At 37.6% G+C, this 25876-nt stretch overlaps 1 protein-coding gene across 8 annotated transcripts in view; it reads left to right on the forward strand.

Annotated features, from left to right (window-relative positions):
* Positions 1-25876, forward strand: part of lpp.L (LIM domain containing preferred translocation partner in lipoma L homeolog) — a 198532-nt gene that overhangs the window by 107592 nt on the left and 65064 nt on the right. For all 8 annotated transcript variants that reach the window (XM_041562334.1, XM_018262136.2, XM_018262140.2 and 5 more), the window contains 1 exon segment: positions 18188-18928. In XM_041562334.1, the coding sequence (XP_041418268.1) occupies positions 18188-18928 (741 nt within the window).

Genomic DNA, 25876 nt, shown 5'->3' on the forward strand with positions numbered 1-25876 from the left:
CAGTAGTTGAGGAATCCTCTTGCATTTTAAGAGAATGAAAACTGAAAAATGAAAAACTAACCATCTTAATGAAGTGCTAATAAATATAACTGGAGATTGTAGCTAGAACTATAAAGATGTCAGTGTCCATATGCCTGCAGTCTATAACCCTAGACAATAGTTTAAAATCGACATTGGTGTATCTTCTAAACACCGATAACTGTGATTTTCTAGTCACTCTGAGGGACGCTGTGACTTCCCTGTGTTCTACTATATATGAATCATTTCACAGAACAGAAGTTACAAGTTACCACAAAACAGCGTTGGCAATTGTGTGGGATACTAGTTTCACAACCTGAAGGTGAAAAATAACATTAGAATATGAAATGTCTGTACGTAGCAATCAGCTATCAGTGTCCTCATTACTAATCAGGTAAATAGTTCACACTCTGCACAGTTTTTAATATAGTTAGTGCTGTGCCAGGGAAGCATCTTTTCAGGGTTATTGGTCGAAAATTGTTATTGGTCTTTTCATATGTGTTCAATCTATACTATGCGGGTAGTAACCTTTTAAAGAATCTCTAATCACCTAATCACATTTACGCGTTTTGAGACTGATGATATGAAACTACTCCCTGTTATAAATATCTCTTAGGGAATTCCACTACAGTCTTGATGGTAATTCCTACAAAGCTGTTTATTCAAGTCACAGATCACATCCCAAGGCTTCTAATCACGAGTCATGTGGATTTTGTGCTATTGGCAGTAGGACACGGTATGGACTACAAAGAAGCCTGACAAGCTGTGTAATGTGATGGAAATCTGACCTCCCTGGAAATCATTCCGTTGATTCATCTATTAGATTTATATTTAACTTTCATTAGTAAGATATGTACAGAGAAGTTGTGAATTGAGCCAAAGATACAGCAAACAAAATATCCAATGTGGACGACCAAAGGGAGATAGAAATATCACTGAAAGCTGATACCTATTTAAGATGTAAGAAGAATTTCCTGCTAGCTGAAAAGCAAGCAGTGAGTGAGCTTGTTAAGTGCATAGATTTCAAGAACATATGTAACATTCTTAGAGATTAATTTTTTTGTTGTGTAACGGGACAACACAAATTTTTTTTGGCCTTTTTAGATAAAGTATTTGATCTAGGGACCTTCAGCTTTTCAATCACTCACAACCTCTTGGTAAGTGAGCAACACAGATAAAAAGTTCTGTTCCTTACTGTTGCCCTCTAAGGTTGATTAGATTAGTCGCCTAGCGACAAATCTCCTCTTCTGAGGGCGATTAATCTCCCTGTACTGCCTTCCCACCGGCTCGAATACGAATCACTGGCTGTCTCTTTTCACATTTCCAAAGTTGACTTCGGGCGACATCAGAAATCCGAATATTATGTCTGGTGGGAAGGCAGTACAGGAAGATTAATCGCCCTCAGAAGAGGAGATTTGTCGCTGGGCCACCCTTAATCTGTTATACTTGCTTTAGCATTTTCCTACCTCTAGCTACTGCTTTACAGGCACTATTAGTGTAAAGACACACTGAGCTACTAGTAGCAGCTGTTTGTCACGGCTACAAAATGCCAAAAAAAGACCCTGCCAACGCCAATTATCACTATTGTCTATTTTGTAGCTGCTACTAGTAGCTCTGTATGTCTTCGCCCTTTGGGCAGAGACAGACGTGAATATTCGGGGAGATTTAGTCACCCTTCTAGAATCCAATTCGCCGGCGGGGTGGCACTCTGAGCGCTTTGTTTTGCCTCACAAGGAAACTTTGCCCGACTTTGGAAAACGAAGCACTCCGTCTAGCTGGCAGGAAGGCTTTAATCTCCCTGAATCTTCCCGTGTGTCTCTGCCCTTAGATGCAGAGACTTGATTATTCAGCTATGTTGCACCCTACTAAAGGACACATGATATTTGAAGGTGTTGTTCACCTTGAAATTTACTTTTAGTGTGACGTATAGTGTTGTATTCTGATACAATATGCAATTGGTTGTAATTTGTTATTCTTTGTGCTTTTCAAGTTATTTAGCTTTTTATTCAGCAGATCTCCAGTTTGCTATTTCAGCAATCTGGCTTCTACGGTCCAAATTACCCTAGCAGCCAAGCTTTGATTTGAATAAGGGACTTGAATATGAATAGGAGAGGCCTGAATAGAAAGATGAGTAATAAAAAGTAACCATAACAATACATGTGGACCCTTACAGAGCATTTGTTTTTTAGATGGGGTCAGTGACCCCCATTTGAAAACTTGAAAGTAATTTTGTGATATACTAAAGCTAAACTTAAAGGAGAACCACCCCTTTTATAATTTCCCTCAATTAGCCAGTGATTTTTTTTTGGAAAATCAGGACGGTTTTGGCAGGCCCATTCTATATCTTATAACAATGCTTAATTATGGCCAGACAGACCTGATTTTAAAAGGAATGTAAATCCAAAAATATCGTTTTGCCTAATGAAAGAAAATGTAATTCTATAGAACTTTCCAACATACATTAATAACGTATTTGGAATGGTTTTAAATTAAATTGGAAGGTAGTAGTTATCTGTTAATCACTGTTTTAGCAATTGGAACCAACAATGCCTAGATTAAAAAATGACAGATACTGCTTTTAGTAGCAGTTACATTTACATGTAACTATAATATCACTTTATTGAATGTATATTTGGAAAGAGAAAATGTAATACCAAACAACTGTCATTAGGCAAAACTTTATTTTTTGGGGTTACATTCCCTTTAAATGTGTCTATAATTGCATATCACCATTAGAGGGACTTTTAATCATTTTCCAACCGAGGTGTAGGACACAGAACTAAAATAAAGAATGGCTGTTTGTTTTGTACCATACACCAACTGGTTATGCAATGGACCTGTAAGCAGTGGGATGATGGAATTGTTTTTAATATGTCACACAGTTACAGTCCATTCCAGTACTGCTTGTCTCACTATTCCCAGCTGACTCTTCTGTTCCAATAACTCTCAAACGTCTTTGCTGTTCCTCGAGTGACATTTCTGTTTGACACAAGCACACTCTACACTATTGATTTCTTCCTTGGTGACTCGTTACACATTAAATCCTCATCATGCTGCAACCTGCTGTGGAACATACTGTACTGTATCTTTCCTTCAGCCATCTTTCATTCTTTGTTTGACAAGGATAAATATGGACTGCAGGAACAGTTTGTCACAAAGCAAATACAACCCAGACAACAGCCACTTAGCTTTGTAACACAGTTTACTGTATTTGTAACCTGCTTAATCCTGAATAGAAAGCAGCGGAAATACAAAATTGTCATGATATCACTCCAATAACTCTTCCTATTTATATCAATGAGTTTTCAAAAGCATTGAGGGAAATGCACAATTTTATAGTAGCTCTTCACTAGGAGGCTACGAGCACTTTTCCTTTTGGTACATTTGAAATATTTGAAAACAAAGGAAATTTGCCTCAAACATGGTGTAGCACAAGTGTCGATTTTAAACTATTGTCTAGGGTTATAACCTTTACATTTAAAGTATTTTGTAATCTTACACCTTTTCTTCTGATTTTGTTTTTTAAAGTTTAGCAACTCAAACTGTTTTTTAAAATTACTTTTTTCAGATTATGATGACATCTTAAGACAAGTTAAAAAACAAGTTAACTATTCTGTTTAGTAAATGTTCCTCACACAGTTAGTGATATGCTGTAGACTTTTTGAGCAGTAAAATATTCAATATGTGGTATGTTCCAGCTTTGAATGCTGTTAAAATACCACAGATTTCATCTACATTATCCAGATTCCTAAACCCACTGGATGAAAACAACAACACAGCATGACACTGCCACCTCCTTACTTCTCTCTAGGTGTGGGGTCAAGAGTTTGCTGCATAACACTGGCCCAAAAAGTTGGGTGGCACAAAAGAACCATGTTAAATTGGACCAGTCACCTAAACATAAAAAGCTGGATAATTTAAATTCTTTTCAAATTCTCCCATTCTGGAGCATTAAACAAGATGCAAAGCTTCCCTTAAAGGATAAGTAAACCTTTAAAATAAGTCTGTGTAAAATTGATGAGAGTGCTATTTTAAGAACTTTTGCAATGTACATACTGTATATTTATTCAAAGATATTAAAGGTTTCATGTACTGTTAATATGATTGAATTTTGTTCCAACAGCACCACCTGCTGGTCAGTTACCGACCAGTCTGACCATCAAGTAGTCAAGGAAATTGTCGGGAGAAAGGAAAAGGCTGTTGATTTTCTTCTGCTTAGAAAAGATTTGAGAAAGGTTTCTATTTTTTTTCCTAAGCAGAAAGACATCAGAGCAGCCTCTTTCTCTCTCCTGACAACTTCCTTGACTACATAGTGGTCAGAGTGGTCAGAAACTGACCAACAGGTGGCGATGTTGGAAACATCATTCCTTTTAGCAGTTCATGTATACTTTGATATCTTGGAATAAATAAATAATGAATGTAAATGACAAAGTTCTTGGAATACTACCCTCATCAATTTTACATTCACTTATTTACAATTATTTCTGACAGTTCCCCTTTAATGCACGCCTAGACAACGAACCAACTGAAATGTTGTGTAAATGTTTTGTGTGTCAGATAAAAACAAGAAAGTACTTTAAAGTATCTCTAAGGTATTGCGCCTGTGCACACCTACCACTGTACATACCATAAAGATCATCATGCTTACAGTTTATTATATTGTGGTGGTGGTGGTAGCATCAGGCTATGGGGCTGCTTTTTTCAGCTGTGACTATGCATATAATTAAAATAAAGAGATAAACAACATAATATGTTGCCAAATACAGAGAAATACTGCTAAAACTGAAGTTTGGGCAAAATATCTTTTAACTGAATACACCAAAAAGTGAAAATGTAATTAAATATAAGGTACTGTCGGTATCCTGCAATGAAAAAAACCGCTTGCTTCAGAAAGACTACTATAGTTTTTATATAAACCATGTAGCCATGGAGGCAACCATTCAATTTGAAAAAAAGAGTAGAGGAGCAGGTTACATAGCAGATGAGCTTTGTAGAATACAATGGGTTAAAATCTGCTATTTAACCCTTGCCATTTAGCCCTATTTCAACTAGAATGGCTGCCACATGGCAACACAACAGCTTATTTATATTAACTGTAGCCCTGTTTCTGAAGCAAACACACCTGTCCTACCAGTCAGGACAACAGTGCATTATATTTTAATTACTTGAAACACTTTAATATTTTAAATGTAACTGTTTCTTTAAGAGACATTTTTAAAAGCGAAAACTCTGTTTTTGGTTATTTCTTGAGCCACAAAGGAAACTGAAGCTACTCAATGTTTGATCTTCACAGACATTCTCCCTGAATAAATGACTCCTGTTAACAAAACAGTCACAGCAAAGTCTGTAGGGGGGGGGGTTGTATATTGGTAATCTAATTATCTATCTTGCAAGTAGCTAGAGTGTCTTTAATTGCCCTGTATAGCTCAGGAAATAAAAAAAACAACAAAACAACAAAAAACAGATTTCTTTCTGATTAAAGCAATAGGCAAAATGATGTATAAGCCCTATTCATTGCACTCTTTGACATTGTGGTATACTTGAAGCATATAAATCCACTCAGAATGGTGCATGGTCTTGCGGAGAATACTTGGAGGCAGTTCCTGCCCGTTCTTTGCATTGTTCATACAACAATTGTAATGATAAATTAGATACAGGTATGGGATTTAACATACAGAAACCAATCATCCTGAAAGATGGCAAAAGTGTCCTTTTTACGGTCATTCTAAATATGCATTTCTATGAAATAAGACAATAACTGAGCTAGCATAAAATTCATGCGGATGACAAGACAACACTAATGTATTTTTATTTCACTTTGAATTCCTAGTAACCTTCAAAGACCATGCTTAAAATAATTAATGTGCCCTGGATCTACAAAACTCCAGTTCCCAAGAATTCTGGATCAATTGTCCCATGTTTGCTTTCACCAATGCCTTATTTGCACATGATAATCACATTGGGTTAACTTGTTTGCACCTGTGTTTTAGCTGATCTTGAAAAAATTTTTTTCCAGTTGCTGCATTTTCCCAAGAGAGCTATTCTTGGAATGAGAGAGTCACAGCAAACATTCATTATTAAGGCCAAGACAAGCAATGTCAGCCTTCCCTTTGGGCATGTTCTGTATTTGCTTCACATTGATTATCAGTGTGTTGAACTGCACCATTAATGATAGAACCTTGCTGCAATCATGGTAGACCAGACCGCTATCAGGGTCCATTCCTGATCACTTTGTTACTTTATAGCCACTTGCAAGTTACCACCAAAGCAGTATATATTCACTACATGTGCTCAGTTTAATAAAAAAAATAAAAAATACTTTAAACTATTTGGGTCACTTGTATAGAAAAATACTATTCATGGCGATTGCATGCCCATTTAGTTTTTCTCACGCCCTGCACATGCTACTGTATGTCGTATATGTCCTTAAAGGGATACTGTCATGGGAATTTTTTTTCCCCCAAAATGCATCAGTTAAAGGAGTGGTTCACTTTCCAACAACTAGTAGTTGATCACCAGAAATAATGACTTTTTCCAATGACTTTCTATTTTCTATGTGTGACCGTTTTTCTAATATTGAAGTGTAAAGTGTCATTTTTCACTTTCTCTCTGTAAATGGATACATTTAGTTGATACATTTCTTATCTTTGTCCCTGCTGAGCAGAATCTCTGGGTTTCATTACAGGCAGCTGTTAGACTTGATACAATTGTTGCTAATACACCAGAGATGCTGCTGAGAAATGTATCAACTAAATGTTGCAAAATTGTAACAGTTCAGAGTCTACACCTGAATTACTGAGCTGCCAGACTCAAACACCAGACACACGAACATTCAACTTTAAACTTAGATTATAGAAAAACAGTAAAAAATAAATAATGGAAAGTAGTTGAAAAAAGTCTTTATTTCTGGGGAACAAAAAAAAACAACTAAATTGAAAAAAGTGTTTGGAAGGTGAACAACCCCTTTAATAGTGCTGCTCCAGCAGAATTCTGTACTGAAATCCGTTTCTCAAAAGAGAAAAACGATTTTTTTTATATTTAATATACAACATATTGTCAGTTTCCCAGCTGCCCCCAATCATGTGACTTGTGCTCTTTACTGCTGTACTGCAAGTCACAGAGAAATCACCCCCCCCCCCAGCAGCCTAACAGAACAATGGGAGGGTAACCAGATAGCAGCTCCCTAACACAAGATAACCGCTGCCTGGTACATATAAGAACAGCACTTAATAGTAAAATCCAGGTCCCACTGCAACACATTCAGTTCCATTGAGTAAGAGAAACTATTTAACCATTTAGTCCTATTCAGTTGCTTCCCTTGGTACACAGCAACTTGTTTATATAAACTATAGCAGTGTTTCGGAAGAAAACAGTTTTTGGTGTCACTGTTCCTTCAAGGTCAATTATTTTGATCAGAGTGTTGGAATTCAGCCTCTATGTTGGCTGGAGCGGTCCTAGGATCACTTGGAGCAGAGAAAGGAATATGCAAATGCTGCATTCAATAGCAATCACATTTAGAAATAAAAGTTGAATTTTTTTAGTACTGTACACAAAATATTTTAGGGATCAATGTCCCCTTTAACAGTATTGCTGCACTTGCATTTTTGATTCACCACTGCAAATTATAACTCATTTACTGCACCCAGTACTAAAGCTGCTTTACTTACAAATACTGAAAATGATGTACTGCTATAGGCATAACATAGCACTATAATATACAATTTGTTATAATAGGGTGGTATTTAATTCTAGAGATCTAGGGATATCTATGTGAAAGTAAAAAAAAACTATTGACACTGTACATGATTTATAGCAACAGCAATAAAAACTACAAAATAACATCATTGTTGCTTTTTAAAGTTTGTATTTATCTGAAATGTCTGGCTAAACATTGCAAGCAACATTCTGACAACTCCCAGAAGTTTGGCATGTTAACTGCAACAGTGAGCTCCAAACCCTTTGGTGATCTGAAGCATTCTAAAAAAATCCATGTCCTGTGTTTTGTGATTCAAACTCTATTAAAACTGGTGGCCTTGGACTCACTGGCCAATAAACCCCTTAGCCTATCACCTCTGGTACACAGGCACTAAAAAATCATTTTGCTTTTATTAACAAAACAAAAGCCAGTTATCTCCAAACAGTAAAACAAATTCTACTGAAGATGATTTCCCATCACACATTTTGTTTGAAAGACAAACTGTGCTTGTTAAAGGAGACATAGGATTAAAGAAAAAACTCTAATTTTGTAGGCAATTATAAGTAATATATGGTGTTGCTTTTACATGGTGCTAAAAATTATTATCTTTAAAAATAGCCCCTTTATTGGAGCCCCCTATAGATGTTCTCTGGTCCCTGTCTGTGTTTCAAGGTGGGTGTGTCCTAATGGTCCCTGCCAGCAGCACAGTAGGAGGGGGACAGCCAATCACAGCCCTGCAGTCACACAAGCACAGGCTTCAGTTCCCTATCAGGTCCTGCTAGCTGTTGATTGGTTCCTGTCCTACAGTGCAGTGAGATGAGAGCCGTCGGCTCCACTGCACAGCCTGGGAATTCAGGGAGCAGGAAGTGGAAGAGAAGGGAGGGATTATTAGGGTTTTTGCTGAAATATTCATCATATGAAATAAATCATCCTGAAACACTGCTTTTTAAAGCACACATTTTCTATATCTAAATGAATATAATGCACTGGTACGTTCTTAATTTTTACACAAAATGTCTCCTTTAACTATGAACATATCAAAACAGACAAAGAAGGATTTGTGTCTAAAAAAAAATATGTAAAACATTTCAGACTAATGTAAAAAACAAGAAGTACATGTTGAACTGCTGCAATGCTCTGGTGACCTCTGGTGGGCCCAAGGATTAAGGGGAAAATCTTAACATACAAATATCAAGCTTAGGGTTGGAGGCAGCAGAAAGTTGTTTTTTATTGTGAGATGTATATGTAGAAATATATTTATATAGATAAGTATATATTTGTAGTATGTATAATCATCATAGGATGATGTACTTATCAGTTCTAGAAAAAGAAAGGGAAACTTAGCCCTGTGAATAAGAAGGGTATGTGTTAACTATGTAGGGAAACTGACTTTACAAAAAAAAATATCAAACTGTAGTGGATACTTAAAGGGCAAGTCAACCCCAAAATAAAAATTTGCCTAAATATAATTTTTAGCAACTTTCCAATATACTTTTATTAAAAATTTTCAGTGTGTTTAAAGTTATTTGTAAAAAACAATTGCTATTGTAAGCCGCATTTGTGTAACTCCTGGGTGTTACTTTTTAAACAGTGTTTCAAAGTCTTAGTTTCCCAGTAAAGACAAGTCTGTCAATCTGTCTTACATTGTATCAATAGTCTGAGCCACCAGGACCCCTTGATGAAGGTGCTTGTCTCTGACAGCAGTTGCGTGTAATGTGCCTTTGTCCCTATTATGGAGTTCTCCATAAGTAAATATTTTTGTTTTGCACATTTTACCTGGAGCCACAACATCCATATTTTGAAGAGTAGTAGTAGTGTCCATATCACTTAAATATTTAGTTACTATGTGTTACACCAGGTGAATTGATAGATCCCACTAATAAAACATTGAGGTTTTGTATTAAGTATTATAAAGATTCTACAGGGATATATAATAAAATGCCTTATGTTTGCCCACATCTAGTATTGTAAAAAGGAAGGTCACGTGCTCACAGAGATTCTCCTATTAATATTCGCTGGTTCCTAGGTAGTAGTAGACGGCACTCCCACAAAGTATGTAGAGCACTACAAACCCTCCAGTAGTACGCAGGTATGATGCAGAAACGGAAAATCCTCTGTTTACACTCATGTCAAGCCAAACACGCACAACGTTTTGGAGGCTTGCTCCTTTGTCAGGTGATGACACATATCTTTTTAACTGTAATAATCAGATACTTGTTTTCCAATTAGTACCAATATTTGCTACCTGCTGATGGTTTGCTATGAATTACTAGACATATAGCAAACTTGAGACAATTTATTATATTAGCCCCAAAGTATATTGGTATTTCACTGTAGCGACCACAGCTAAAGACGTGTTGCATTGTGGGCTCTCCATAAACCTTATCCTAAAGGCTTATTTCCCTCATGTATCTATTGTATTATGAATTAGTATTATAACACAAGTGCAAGCCAATGTTTCCACCTTGTAAAAAAATATTTAGAAAATCAACCTTATTTTTGGTTTTGTGTAAGGAAGGGTGAGGTTTATAGAAGAACTGGTCAACCCCAGTGGATGAATAGTGCAACCCCCAACTTGATGGGTAGAAATTTTGTGATTTGACTATGAATTAGGGCTGAAACACACTGTGTGCCTTCTTCAGATCTGACATGACGAGAGGAAGCGAATGCGAAGTGTTGGATGCTCCAAATGTAAAGTAAGTAATAGGAATGTTGTACCTACAAGCTGCGTGCATCCGACACGACTGTCGGATGAAGACGCAACGCATGGCATTCGCATCCAACAGTCGTGTCGTTGCACGCAGCTTGTAGGTCCGACATTCCTATTACTTATATTAGGCGCATCTGCCTCATCACATCTGCTTCCTCTCATCGCGTCGGATCAGAACAAGCTGCCTTTAACCATATCAAACTTGTTGCACTATATCTGCAAGCCCTACCACTGGCCAACTTTAAAACTATCATTGAAATACTTAATTTGACTGAAGGGCCGAAGTTTATTTTAGCTTCAGGGATATAACTTTGGACATCTCATTTTCCACATCTAGGTGGCTAAGTAAATGCCCTGGCTTTCTTACAGGAAACCCCAGCCTGCATCTGTCTTATTTAGATTTACTCTTCCTGTATACATTTGGCTGATGTGGGAAAATATAGAGCAGCTTTTCGTTGCATTACAGCAGTAGTAGTAGAAATTAATGTATGTAAATGCATTATAAATCGTGGATTATATCAGGAATGCCTAACCTGTGGCTCATACCTATGGCTATTATATGTGAGTAGAAATCCACAAAGATTTTGAAAGCCACAAGCTTGAAATACCTGATATGGATAAAAACAGCCAATTTGGCTGTGTACTTGAGCTATTCCTGTGATGAATTGGATTTTAGCAAAGCATAACATGCTCTGGCTGTGTTCATGATGCTGTGGCACTCACAGAAGCTTTTTAGAGAATTCCTAAAAACATTTGGACATGAGACAAGTTTGCCCTTTGTGTTTATATGACTGAAAGAACATTGTGGCTTGCAAGAAATTCTCAGAGCTGCTGTCTTCCGTAGCCTTTCTCTCTGTAGTGTTGCCTGGGACTCCATAGCAGATTTGAATCAGGTGGCATGTGTTCTTTATTGCAGGGCAATGCCCACTTATAAACCTTGCCAAATGTGAAAATTTGTAGGAGAACATGCACTAAAAGTAGCCTTGCAGCACAGTTAAAGGCTGGGTTTGGAACATGCCTTTGTTATAAGAGCTTGTTTGTATTTGCGGTTTGTTTCATTCTTTGCCTTGTGCCAGCTAACTGCAGGCTGCTTTTGTGAAATAGTTTGCTATTTTGGAAAGTCTGTTGATTTGTAATGTAACGGAACAATCCATAGTGATCTGGGAATCTGATTTGTAATGTCCTCTTGGCTCTAAACATTAAATAAATCAAACACTGTCACTAAGGTACAGAAACTTGTGTACAGACCTATGTAATAAGCATTTCCACTTCCTTTGTGGCCATGGTAAAAACAAACACTTCACCTTTTCATTATTTCTCAGAAACTGCCTTTAATTACTTTGCCTTGGCAGCATGTTCCTCTGGCACGTAAATTTGAGAGTTGTGACCACGAAAGGATCACTGGTAAATAGTTGTTTTTCCAAACTCTGAATCCTCGAGTGAATAGTCGCACCATAAGCTAAATAACAAGAATGTTTATTTTGAGCAATTTAAAATAGAAGCTGAGATGTAACTTTCATGAAAAACAAATTCATTTCAAGCCCCTCTCTTCCTCCATACTCCCAATAGGCAAATGTTGTGATAACAAGAGTCATATTACTGACACATTGTTCTCCCTTCATTGGTTGGTATATAAGCAAATGTCCGTCATTTAAAGGATGCATTAGTTAAACATATTTCTAATTGAATGGTGATGTTTTGCACCACTGTGCTACCACAGACACATATTAACTGATAGTGATGATACCTGGATTTTAATGCAGTTATCTACAGGCCTACAGTTTATATTCACCTCTTGCTTTCCTTTGATACTCCAGACAGTTTATTTTAAGGGACTTTTATTTATCATGGTTGATCATGGCAAATATCTATGGGTAAGGTCCACTCACTGATGCAGAAACCCCCCAAGCTATTTTCAGTCAAAAATGCATGCTATAAAGTTTTTAAAATCAGGTGGTGGTTGTTGCACTCAATGACAGATGGCAATCAAGTAGTTAATGGTATTTGGAAGAGAACTGAAAAGCAAAGGGGAAAACCTGTTACCATGTCCATATCTGTTTGTTTGGAAGCTTTGGGTATTATGTGTCAGTTTCACTGGTAGTGAAGCAAAATAAGCTGTCCAAGAAGCACAATGTAGTTTCTATTCCATGCAGTTTAATGGTGGGCAGAAATAATTTCCCTTTGCTGGAAATGAAACTTAGTCATGCATCTGAGGTTGTTAAAGACGTGTTTTTTAGCATCAGATCTATGGATATGTTATTCTCTCTCTCTCTTTTTTTCTTCTTATATAGGTTAATATGCAAAAGTTCTCAAGACTTTTATCATTCTCTAGCCTACAGAATCTCTTGCCCTACTCAGAGGCTCTCAATGTACTGTACAGCTTGCAGTATTAACTCAAGTTTAAAGTCACCGGGGCTCATTTATCAAATTTGCCCATGGGCAGTTATAGCAACCAATCCGCAGAGCCGAATTTACGTAGCAGGCGCCCCTAGTCCCGCTGCAGTTGTCCCCCCCATCCCCTTCCCTTTATTTGCACAAATTTTCATCATTGGGACCGGAGCAATCTGGATAGCTGCACTGTAAAATTTAAAAACAAATGTATCTCTTGTGCATAACCAGTGCTTCTGAACCAATGTGGCTGTGGTTGGGCAGCATGCTGCCCCCTAAAATTCTGCTGCCCTAGGCCCGGGCCTTGGTGGCCTTTCCACAAATCCGGGCTTGCCAATCCGTGATTAACTTTTTAAAGCCAGCTGCAAGTAGAACAATGAATGCACCAAATTGATTGGTTGCCATGGTTTACTGCCCATGGGCAAATTTACCCAGAGTTGATAAATGACCCCCACTGTTTACCAAAAACTCCATAGCCTCATATAGACATTTGTTATCAGTTAGTACCGTATATACCCGAGTATAAGCCGAGTTTTTCAGCATCCAAAATGTGCTGAAAAAGTCTACCTCGGCTTATACTCGGGTCAGCGGTACCCGACCGGAGTAGCTGAGATTGCAGTCACTTTTAATCATTCCTATACCAACAGTACACTAGGGGAGAGACTGCAATATCCCACAATGCCCTCTGTTGGTTATATGAAAGAATAACAGTGACTGCAATATCACACAGCGCCATCTGTTGGTTGTATGAAAGAATGACAGTGTGCCCTCTGTTGGTTATATGAAAGAATAACAGTGACTGCAATATAACACAGCGCCATCTGTTGGTTATATGAAAGAATAACAGTGACTGCAATATCACACAGCACCCTCTGTTGGTTATATGAAAGAACAGTGACTGCAATATCACACCGCGCCATCTGTTGGTTATATGGAAGAATAACAGTGACTGCAATATCACACAGTGCCCTCTGTTGGTTATATGAAAGATTAACAGTGACTGCAATATCACACAGCACCCTCTGTTGGTTATATGAAAGATTAACAGTGACTGCAATATCACACAGCACCCTCTGTTGGTTATATGAAAGATTAACAGTGACTGCAATATCACACAGCTCCCTCTGTTGGTTATACGAAAGATTAACAGTGATGGCAATATCAAACAGCACCCTCTGTACATGGTAGTGGGACAGTGGGACAATGCACACAGTAATCAGTCACCACCGGCAATTCTCTGTCACCATCAACTTTGCAAAGAAGTCCGGTTGATCGCTGGGGGGGTCGCTTTGGCAGAATGTGCACTGCTGGGAGACAAGGCTGTAGTTGTGTCTAGGCTTATACTAGAGTCAATACGTTTTCCCAGTTGTTGTAGGTAAAATTAGGTATCTCGGCTTATACTCGGGTCGGCTTATACTCGAGTATACACGGTAGTTCTCGCTTTGTGCACTTTGGACAGCACTGTGGTGCATTTAAAGCTTAAAGCTTCCATGAGTACATACATATCTCTTATAGCAGAAAAAAGACTTTCAATAACAATTTATAAATTAAAGATGTACTGAAAAGTAAATATATGAATGCAATATAGAATAAGGGTCTTGTGTACTGGATTGAATGCACTAGCCTAGAGACACAGTACACCTGTAACACTCATGATCCATGCCTATAATGTTAGCCACTCCAGCTCCCCGCATTTTTGATTATATTATATCTTATTTTTCTTGTGTAGACTACACTTTGTGTGCTCATTGTGCTCCAGGCTGGAGTAGGCCAGTGAGCTTTGGAATCGACATAAATTATCAAACCGTTAGCAGGTAGTGAGATCACATCTGTCTAAAAAAGATAAACTTCTGCAGCAAAGATGCTTACTAATCAACTCTGATGCTGTCTATAATAGTTTCTCTACTGCTGTGTAATCTAAACCTGAATTAATTACTAACCTGCCTTGTAACTTGTGGATTTTATGCTTTAGCTGTTTTAGAGAAAAGTTACCAAATCATTCCTTTAAACACAGGCCGCTTCTCATGATCAGTGATTAATTTAGCTGCAATAAATTCTATGCATAAGGAATAGTGGTTAACCATCAGGCAATTGATTGAAAAAAATTGCTTTCTGCAGGTAAATCTGTGCCGTAATGTGTTATCTGTCAGTGGCTTATGTGTCAATGGTCTAAAGAAGAGACAAATAAAAAAGGCTTGGCATTGTGGGTTATTTAAATGGCACCTATCACCTGAAAATTGGTTCCCCACCAGAGGTGCAGGTTAACAGAGCCTGCATTCTGGATTGGTAAGAAATAGTATTTTTCTAACAAAACTCCCCTATTGAGCACTTTGGCCCCTGCACCGGGATGGAGCTCCAGGTGTGGGCGACCATGTTGTGTCACATAAACGAATAATGAGCAAGTGCCTTAGCTAGTTCATTATACATAGATCTGGGGAACACATTGGCTTGTCTACGCCACATGCATGCACATAGCGAGTGAGAAACATGCCTCAGGCCCACAGGTTTCCAGAGTCAGCAAAAATCCACTCCTGGATTTAAGAGCCAGACTTAAGATATTAAAACCAACATTTCTGCTCTTCCAGTGCAGAGAAAGCATATACAATAAGCAATTGTTGCAGCTCATGGTGGAGGTTCTATTTCCATATGTTAGCCCACACCTCTAGTAGGGGAAGATTTTTAGGTGCCCTTAAATGGATCCCTGTTTCAAGTATTTTTTGTGTATTCCCAGTAAAAAATACCATTCAAGTCAGCATATTTTATAGGTCCCTACAGAGTAAAAACTCTGCACTGTTTTGATTTTGCCAAAATGTATCTTTGCCAAGAAAACATAACTTTTAAAAAGAAGCCTGTGTTTAATTAAAGAATAATGCTTAACAGGCATCCAAAACAGTTTTGTTTATTTAGCACGATTTACCAAACTTCTCTTCAAAACAAAAAGATATCAGGTTTGCTGGACTTTGGACCTTCATCTTGTAGGGCAATGGCAATCTGCAAGATTTTGGCAGTTTTAAAGAGTAACGTTTAAGTACCCAAATATGTGACATTGGATCTCTTAAAATAACCAATTTGACTTCCATTGTAGTTGCCCAAAAGTGCATGTCCAGTCTCTTGTCATTTGATTATTACTTTGAAACCTCTCAGTCCATGTATCCAAAAAATAGTGCCTGTAATTATTATAGCCTGTAATAATGTCTGGAACCTGTTGCCCTTACAAACCTAACATCCCAGGATTCAGCCAGTAGCTGGGGGAGAAGCCAACTACAGAGCCTGCAGTGTTGTGTCCATTACAAAAACTAATTTTTACATTAGCATTTTTTGGCATTCTGCAAAATGCATATAAAATGGGTAATATTGACACTGTACCTTTTATTTCAAGAGGTGAGAGAGGGCAGTTGGAATGGGGTCTGCTATGGTTCACAACATCATGTGAGCATAGGTATTTCCCTCTGATAAGCTCAGCAGGAAGATGGTACATGTATGGGACCTGGGGTTTTCTGGATAATGGATCTTTCTGTGATTTGGATCTTCATACCTTAAGAAAATACTAGAAAAATTTTAAATAAACCCAATACACTGGTTTTGCCTCACATAAGGATTAATTATATCTTAGATCAAGTACAACATATTGTTTTATTATTACAGATATTATAGAAAATAATTTTTATCAAATTTGTATTATGTGGATAAAATAGAGTCTCTGGGACACAACCTTTCCGTAATATAAATTTTTCTGGATAACTGGTTTCCAGATAACGGATCCCATACCTGTATAATGTTACCAGAGGCAGTGTGCCCTTTTGTGCATCCAGTTAGTGTGTATGGAGAATGATCTAACGAGTCAGTATTTTAAATAAAGAGTAATGCTTAACAGGCAACAGAAAGTTCTGTTTATTTAGAATGTAATATATGTATCTTCAAAAATATATGCTTTAGGTATATCAGACTTCCACAGGCCCTTCGACTATAACATACTAAAATTTCCAGGATCCTCAGAAAGCAGAATCTGGTAGAAAAAGGTTATCTGCATTGTATAAATTAAATTTTTGGCTAACTAACTATATCAGAAATTTTTTTATATTTACCCAGTTTTTATTTATACACTGAACTGTTCCTTTTTATGTACTCTGGGTTCTGCTTCGGTCTATACTGAGAGGGCTGTGCTTCTCTGATCTAGAATAGTTTTAGCGATGCCTGCTTCTGCCATTTAAAATCCTGCTGAAAGACTCCTTTTCCAGTCTAGAATTGTAACGAGGGGGGGGATGCAGCTTTTCCAGTCTAGAATCATACTGAAAGGTCTGTCCTTATCCACTCTAGAAAAATACAAACTTGGCCAAGAATCATACTGAGAGCTCCTACACGAATATGTTGTCAAAGTATATGTTACTCCTATGAAAGAGTATCACATGCCATTCATAGATATTAAAGGGCAGTTAAACATAGCAAAGCAGTTGAACTTGAGAGTTCAGCTTTCTTTATGGTACAAGTATAGACGTTATCAGCATGAACTTAGTTTGCCCATTACAAACAAGTCTGGCTCCACATTCAGTGAGAACTTGTTACCTTATACACCAGGTGACTGATGTCAGTGATGTATAATTGCAGCAAAGCACTTGCGGAATATGTTGACACAATAAAAATAAAGGATAATATGTAATATGGGAAAAGGACAAGCTGTACTTACATGCACCATAGCTTTGCTGATCAAAGCCAATGTCAGGTGGTATGTCTGCACTGGTTTCACGGGCCCAACCAGTAAACGTGCCTGTTTTTAACTTAACAGGTAACAAGTGGAGCAGCTGACTAAAATAGAAAAGCAGTCTGCATGTATGTTGAGGCTTTAAAACCAGTCCTTGTCTGTAAGCACCATGTGATTTCATTGGTTCTCTGTTATGGCTACGAATACAAAGGTATATTTTAGCAGAGGACCATATATACACATAATTACATTATTCGTTTTGCAACACCAAATTTTAGTAAATTCATGCGTCGCTAAATAATGAAGTTATTGCTGGGAGTTACTATTTAGTAATCAATTCTTTGAAGGAGCAGCAACCATTTATAGGCTGTGGCTGCTGGATTTTGCAGCCTTCAACAGCAGAACAGGCAGTTCAGCCCAATGTGTAAGTGCAGGATTTATGTTTTGAGCAAATTATTATAAAACGAAAATGTAATATTTAAATGTGTCCTATAAAGTGTGGAAAACCCACCTTCAGTATTCTTTTTCGTGGAAGATATATAAAGCTCTTCCAAATGAAAAAATGGGTGATATGCAATTTCTGACCCCTGTCTGTTTTTTATTTTAAATGTCCTTTTGCTCAAAACTATTTGTGTGTATAATACTGTTACATAATTGCTATATTCTTTATTTGCAGGGCCCAGGCAGCAATACCGGTACATTGACTCATCCATCAGCTGGGACTCCAGTGACTGGCCATAAAAGAATGATTATCCCAAACCAGCCCCCACTTACTGCAACAAAAAAGTCTGCAGCCAAACCTCAGCCACAGTCTACTACCCAGCCTGCCCCAGCAGGGTCTCCAGGAGCACAGAGGCCACAGCCTGTGCCAGCATCTTATGCAACCGCCTCTACTCCTAGTCGGCCTACTTTCAATGTACAGGTGAAATCTGCACAGCCAAGCCCTCACTTTGTGCCTCCTGGCCCTCACTTTGTGCCTCCTGGCCCTCACTTTGTGCCTTCTGGCCCACAGCTGGGCCAGAATTACAGTCCTGCTCCTAATCAGTACTATGCACCTCAACCAACCCGCTCGCCTGGGCCAATGCAATATGCACCTCAGCCACGTGGGCAGGAATATATGCCTCCTCAGCCTGTACGCTATATAGAGCCTGGATATGGCTATTCACAGGGTAACCAGGTGAAATATCAAGACCCATACTATCAGTCTCAACCAGGTTACGGAGGAAGGAATGGGTCTGAGGTTCCCTATACCCAGCAAGGAGGATGGAAACCAGAGCCTGCTTACAGTCCTATACCTGCAGTAGGCCAACAACCTGCAGTAGGCCAACAACCTGCAGGATCTTATCAGCCTCAAAACACTAAGAAGACCTACATTACTGATCCACCCTACATTCCACCTCCACCACCCCAGCCAAAGGTAGGAAATTTTGTGAATCTATAAGAAAAGCAGTCCTCTTCTTCAAGCCCAATGTAACAGCTGGATATAATTGATATTTTATAAATGGTGAGACTCAACCAGATCATTACATTTGATTCCCTGTATGTGTGTGCATGTATGGTACTAATATCCAGCTGATCATGTCCTAGGATTACTGGTTTAAAGTCCCATGTGATCTTTGCCCATTTGCATCCCATGATAAAGCTTACTTCCACCTAAAGCCTCTCCAGTTCCATCTTTGAAGGTTCTTTTCCATTTTTATATTTTTTGTTTTGCCAGATTTACTGCATTTTAAACTGGGGATATCTAGAAGGTCCCTATTCTCCCCCCCCCCCCCAATTATTTAACGACTGAACACATTTATCAAAGCAATTCTTTGGTCTTTTTTGTGCTATGTGATGTCGGGCCCTAGAAATTAACAAGCATTGAAGTAATATTAATACATTGCTAAGTAATGGGGACTCTTGATTAATGAATCAGATCCATTTGATGTTTTTATTGTATGAGCAGTAGCAGTCGTTGCCACTTAAATTAACAATGGGGCATAATGAATGTGCCTCTTAGGCTTTTTGTAACTTCATTCAGTTTGAGGCACTGCTGTGCTAAAGGCAGCATGACTCTTTCCTTTAATCACGTGAAGCTGTGTTTCTATACACCTCACATAGCCTCTCACTGTATTCACGCTTCTCATACCACAGACAAGTTATGACAAGTGTATATAGAAGTGGTTAGAGAATTATTTGCTAAGGTGTCAGATGTGTGAGAACTGGACAACATTTCCAATGGAAAACATCAACACATGGGCATAATGTAGTTCTCTGCATTCCATTTAGCTATGCATCTAAAGGACCAATAGTTAAAGTTATATTACATTTTAGGGGTGATGCACACTACTATATGGCACTGACAATTAGTATTGTAAGTGTGGAGCAAGAAATAGTCACTCCATGCACCAACAGTATTATCTTATGTTTAGTGATATAGACCTGTCCATGCATACAGTATTTATCTAGTTCATGCTGGGGTTTGTGAATCATGTCAAACATACCTATAGAAAAGGGACGTTGGTTAAGATAATTGAAATAATCTTTAAAGAAAACCATTAATATTTCTGGGCTTTGATAGAATGTTTAATATGTTCATATCCAGCAGCTTTCTATCCCAATGTTGGTATGTATGTTTTTCTGCATTATGGGGTGTTAGTATCCATCCTGAACATGCACCAGTCAGGAGTCCCATTTTTAAGTTGGGTAAATATAGTGTCAGACTGGCATGCCAGTAAAACTCACAGGGGCCCTCCTGCATTCTAAGCCTATTTCATGTTTATTCAATATTTCAGTATGGCAGCAAAGAGATTACATAGATAAAACAATTATATATCATGTAAAGAAAATAGTGTTTATGTGAGTAGTGGCAGAAAATAGCTTGGAGAATGGGCCCATGGTATAAAGTTTTCTGGGATCCCAGTACAACACTTGGGAAAGAGGTAACTATTGTACCTGTGCCTTGTATAACTAAAAGCAGCAGGTACAGTATTTATAGACTTTTATTTTTAATCCATGTCTATCACCTATTTAAAGAATAGTACTCTCTTTTAGCACACACAGCACCTTGTACACCTTCATGCTAATAGAACAAATCAATGCCCTCCTTACTCTCAATCCTTCAATCTCGAAGTAAACCAACACCATAAGTGCCCCACTTCATCTCCCCTTATGCTCTATTTATTCATGGACCCATTAGTGTTCCTATAGAAGATATTACATGTGTCTTATTGGCAGCCTGGGCCAAGAATAAGCAATTAACATATAGTGTATATTCAGAAGTTTACATTAATAAGTTCTGAGATAAATTGGAATTTAGTGACCTGACCCATTTTTAATTAAGAAATTGACAAAGAAATAACAGCTGTTAGTTGTTTTAGTTGGTGCTGCTGTTTATAAAAAGGAATGGGTTCGATGGAGTAAGGATCTCTCATCAGCTATCAGTTTGTTTTTTGCCATATTGAAATCTTTTTCTTATTTACCTTCTTAAGGAAGGGAGAAAACATACAGTACTTGTGGCATTGCTATGGAAACATAAATCCCATCAAACTCCTGACCCTTTGTGTGGGAGCCAGTAAATGCATGCCGATTCCCTGTTATTTTTTTTTCTTTAATGTCCATTCTCCAGAAAAACAGGAGTCTTGTGTATTGATCGGCCCTCGGGGAGATTTAATTTCCTTCTTAGCATGCTGCAAATGCTCGTTATGTTTTTCTTGTCGTATGCATGCTGTTATAGTGATAAAATCACAGCCCAGCTATACACCTTGTAACTGGAGACACTTGCCTATATGCTCAAACTTGCCTGGAAAACACATATGGCACTATATTGTATTGTAAACAGCCAGTTTATTTTGTAAGCTTCAGCATAGCACCGTAGCATCTTAGACACCAATAACACAAACTAATCCCATTAAGGCTTAACCTCTTATGTGCTTTGCCATGTCTACAGCCGTGACACAAAAGTACACACGTTTCAGCGTTGTGTAATCTATGTTTCCAGGTTTCTGCACAGTGTGTTTAATGACAGTACTGATTCAAAATGCTCAAGGAGCCATCTCAGAAATAGTTACACCTACTACTTGCGTAATTGGAACCTAGCCCTCTTCTCTTTCTGCTTCTCTTGCCTCTCCACCAATAGCCTTATTGGTAGACGTGATAAACAGCCTGAGTTTAACAAAACCAACATACCACAATGAAGACTCAAACTGTGTTTCAGTTTATTCACCTAACCACCTCTCATGATTTTGTTCTGCTTCTCCCTTCTTTGAGTCTACAGTTTTATAATCCTGAACCTTATACAGTTAATAGTGACATGTAAATCAGCCATGTATAATAAAAATGATCCCCTTCTTGTTGTGACGAGCCATCCAAATTGCCCATATATATGGTGAAAGTAGGTTATGGCCTGAATAAAGTGGACTCAATATATGAGTCTAGAAATCAGACCAGGTCCTTTTTTATTTTTTTTTGAAAGAAAGGTAGGTTTTATTTCCTTTTGAGGTCCTTTATTTAGTGTTTTTGTACATATGATGCATAGAAAAGCGGAAAATAAAACAATAAAGAGAAGAGGAGGGAAAACAAGGCATATTAAAGTTTGTTTTAATAGATATAACATAAGCAAAATGATATTACAGTCCCAAGTCATTTAAATGATACCTATATACCCCAAACAATGTTGGTCTCTATAAAAAAATATATAGCATAAAACAGCTCATATGTGAAAACCCTGCTTCGTGTAAATAAACCATTTTCACATAAATATTCTTTTTTAGTTGTATGCACCATTGGGTAATCCTAAATATAAAATTGCCATTTTAAGAACCTTGCCATTTTTAAGAACCTTGCCAAGGTAAGAATAAAAAACAAGTGATCTCAGCTGGACCAAACAATTCTCAAGAAATTGTTTAATAGGTTTAGTATTTTCCAGAGTAATTTACAAGAAACTAGTATGATGGAAAGACATTTTATACAAAGTCCAAGACAAACACTGGATATAATTTCCAAGGAACCCCAAATCATATTTACTCAAAGTACAGTTTAACTGAGCTGCCTTGCCCCATTCTTGTCAATGATCTTATTGCTAGACATGTGACAGACTATGGTTGAAAACAGACAGGAATCTCAGAAAAGATTTGACTCAAAGGAAAATTATTGTGCAAAGCTTCCTGTGAACACACAGCACTACAGATAATTCACCTTGATTAGGTTAAATGTTTGATTAAATGTTGTTCCTATAAAACAAAACGTGAGCCAATTTATTTATTGTGTCAAGAGGTAAAGTGTTGAACAAGATCTCTAATGCAAAGCAAGTGCAACCTAAAAATGAAGAACCTTATCAACACCCCTCTGACCGAATCTATGTGAAATTATAATATTAGGAACTCCACATATCTCCATTCGTATCCCTTATATGTTACAGCCTGTTGCACCACATATCTAGCATATATAATATATGATTTAGTTCACTTGGTAGGAAAACTACTACAGTGGCCATGTTTCTCAGCAGGGAGCATATCTTTGTTTCAGAAGCAGGTGAGCTTAAGCTCATGGCAGAATGCGGCTCCCACAGAATTCTGTCTGACCTGTTTTTGTATAAACAAAACAACATCATATTCCAAAGTCAATTATCTCCAAGGTACAATGTGTTCTGCAGCCGCCTGTCAGCTAGAAGAGCATGGTGAAAGGGACATTGGCGCAGGAGTGAACATTAGTCCATTGTGTTCCGTATAATTTCATAGAAGAGATGTCTTTTGTGTGTTTGTCCGGAAGCGAGAGAAGATTGAGCAGTATTGATGCTATTTTCTAAATGATAAATTTCAAATGTGAAGTGCTGATTTGAAGTAAGGGCTGCCAGGATTAATACTGTAACAGGAATACATAGTAGCGTCTAATGGAAGGAATGGGGACAGAGCATTAAGAATTAGCATCACCTCACATTTGTGCAAAAAGCACTTTGGTGCATTTTTGTGTATTCACAGTTCCAGCTATCCTAACTAGGCTGAAAGATTATACCTCTGGCCCCCCACTTTACACTATTTTGAATAATAATATTCATTTAGCTGTTTTGAATAATTTTCGAGGGAAATATTGTTTCTAGGAATGCCCCAGGTGTTAACCTTAATTAGAAAAATGTGAGTTAACACTTAAGCTCTGTATTTTATCTGAATTTTACCAGAATCAGCAGTTGGAAATGTCCTATCATGTCCTGACTGTGATTTTAAATTTTTTTGATACACAGCATGAAGTGCAAAAAAACTGTATGCACCTGAAGAGCAGGTGATTTTTTTTGAACACTATTGTAAAAAAAAATTATTAATAAATCAAAGATGCATGAGATAAAGGATGGAGAAAGTAACTGTGCTTAGGTACAATGGAGTATGGAAATCTAATATAATCGTCCAAGGGGTATCAGCCAAATGTAAACCATGCAGATTGATACAGTTCTGCTAATGCTAATATTTTACGAACAAATAAAGCCGTTTTAGTGCTAGCTATTATTGGCTTGGAGAGTATCTATCTGGTTAATGCAAATAGTATAATTTCTGAAATAAATGCAGGTTATGTGGCCATTCAGAAATGTCATCTTGGAGAAGTCACTTGGATTGCAGATGTAAAATGATACATTGTCCTACTGGGGAATAATATATAAAGGTATAAGGAGCACCTTGCAGGAATCCATTTCTTTCATTTGTTTGCAGTTCATGGAAACACAGGGGTGCCAGTCTTGACATTCAAAACGTAAAGCGTAAAAAACTGCCCTCTTCGCACTACCTACTAGTATGTGGCTACCACAAAAAATCTTCTAGTCACAGGTTTGAGTTGTGCCCCCTTCCGCCCTCCCCACCTGCAAGCTCACACTGCCGGCTTCTGGCCTGTCGATTTATAGACTTTTGTCTCCGCGGTGCCAAATACTTGTATCATGGACAGCACCACTCACGATTCCTTTTCTTTAAAAAGCCTTTATTAAGCCATGGGCTCTGACCCAAACAATTCAGCAATGTTTCCGACCACCATCAGTCTTTTATCAAGCCACCTCAGCAGCACCTGTTCACAGTTATTTATACATTCCATCACAGTGACCCCTAATAGTGTATTTAAACATTTACAACCACCTAAACAATGTATTACATATGCAGTCTGCAACATTGTTTTGATTTCAATATATAATATTACATGTGGATACTTCTGTCTACCTTAGTGCAACATCCTTTTACATAGTGTCCATAAGTTTTCTCGTGAAAAAGCTTAACTGTAAAAATATACAAAAGATACACATAAGTAAAATATACATTTTAAAAATTATTTGTTAAAAATTATTTAACGATAAATCTTACTTAAATCGTATTCCTTGTTTAGACCATGGGGGGCTAACGTTACCAATTTTCCAATCCATCTTGCTTCTTTTTTGAGTAATAATTTTACTCGATCTCCCCCTCTCCGTAATTTGGGTACACTGTCTATTATTTGATATTTTAATTGTTGAACCCCATGGCCCGCAACAAGGAAGTGGTTTGCAACTGCTTGATCACTTTTTTTAGTATTGATAGCGGACTTATTTTCTCTTATGCGTTCTTTTGCACTTCGGGTGGTTTGTCCAACATAAGCTAGCCCACACGGGCACTTGATAACATATACAACAAAGGTACTTTCACATGTGTAGAAGCCATTTATTTTAATCGTTGTCCCTTTCCTCGAATGATATAACACCTCTCCTTTCTGGCAGTTTGAACAGCAATTACATCCCAGACATGGGTATGTTCCATTTTTTCGGGGATGTAGTTGTTGCTCTTGGGAATGGGCCCCTCCTACATCGGCTCATATAGCCATTGAATTTCGTAAAACCATCAGCTTGGTTAAATACAGCAGATATACAGCCAAGTTGTTGTACAACAGATTTCCTTTTATTTCAAAATCCTTCAAAATGTCCATAGAGCTGTAAGGTAAATCACTGATTCTTGTGTTTCTAACCCAAGTCAATAGAAAGGATTTGTTCAAATTTAGTGTTGCACTAGGGAGATGTTAAATGAAAGCAATGAATTGTGTAAAAGTTACCTAATCATAGTAGGTCTTGTTTTCTTTCTGTGCTACAAAATGCAATCCACAACTTCATCAGGTAGCTGGATAACTCACTCTCAGTACTTTCATCCCAATGATATCTTATAATAGGGGTTTGTATCAGTGTTATCCCACCTAGCAAAAGTATGTCTGAAGACAATGGAACAATGGCAAGTGGGATTATAAATGTGTTACATGTAAACATAAAATTAAAGGGATTCTGTCATAGAAAAGGTGTTTTTTTGTTTTACAAAATACATCAGTTAATAGTGCTTCTTCAGCAGAATTCTGCATTAAAATTTGTTTTTCAAAAGAGCAAACAGATTTT

The sequence above is a fragment of the Xenopus laevis genome, chromosome 5L (assembly GCF_017654675.1).
Source record: "Xenopus laevis strain J_2021 chromosome 5L, Xenopus_laevis_v10.1, whole genome shotgun sequence".
Lineage (NCBI taxonomy): Eukaryota > Metazoa > Chordata > Amphibia > Anura > Pipidae > Xenopus > Xenopus laevis.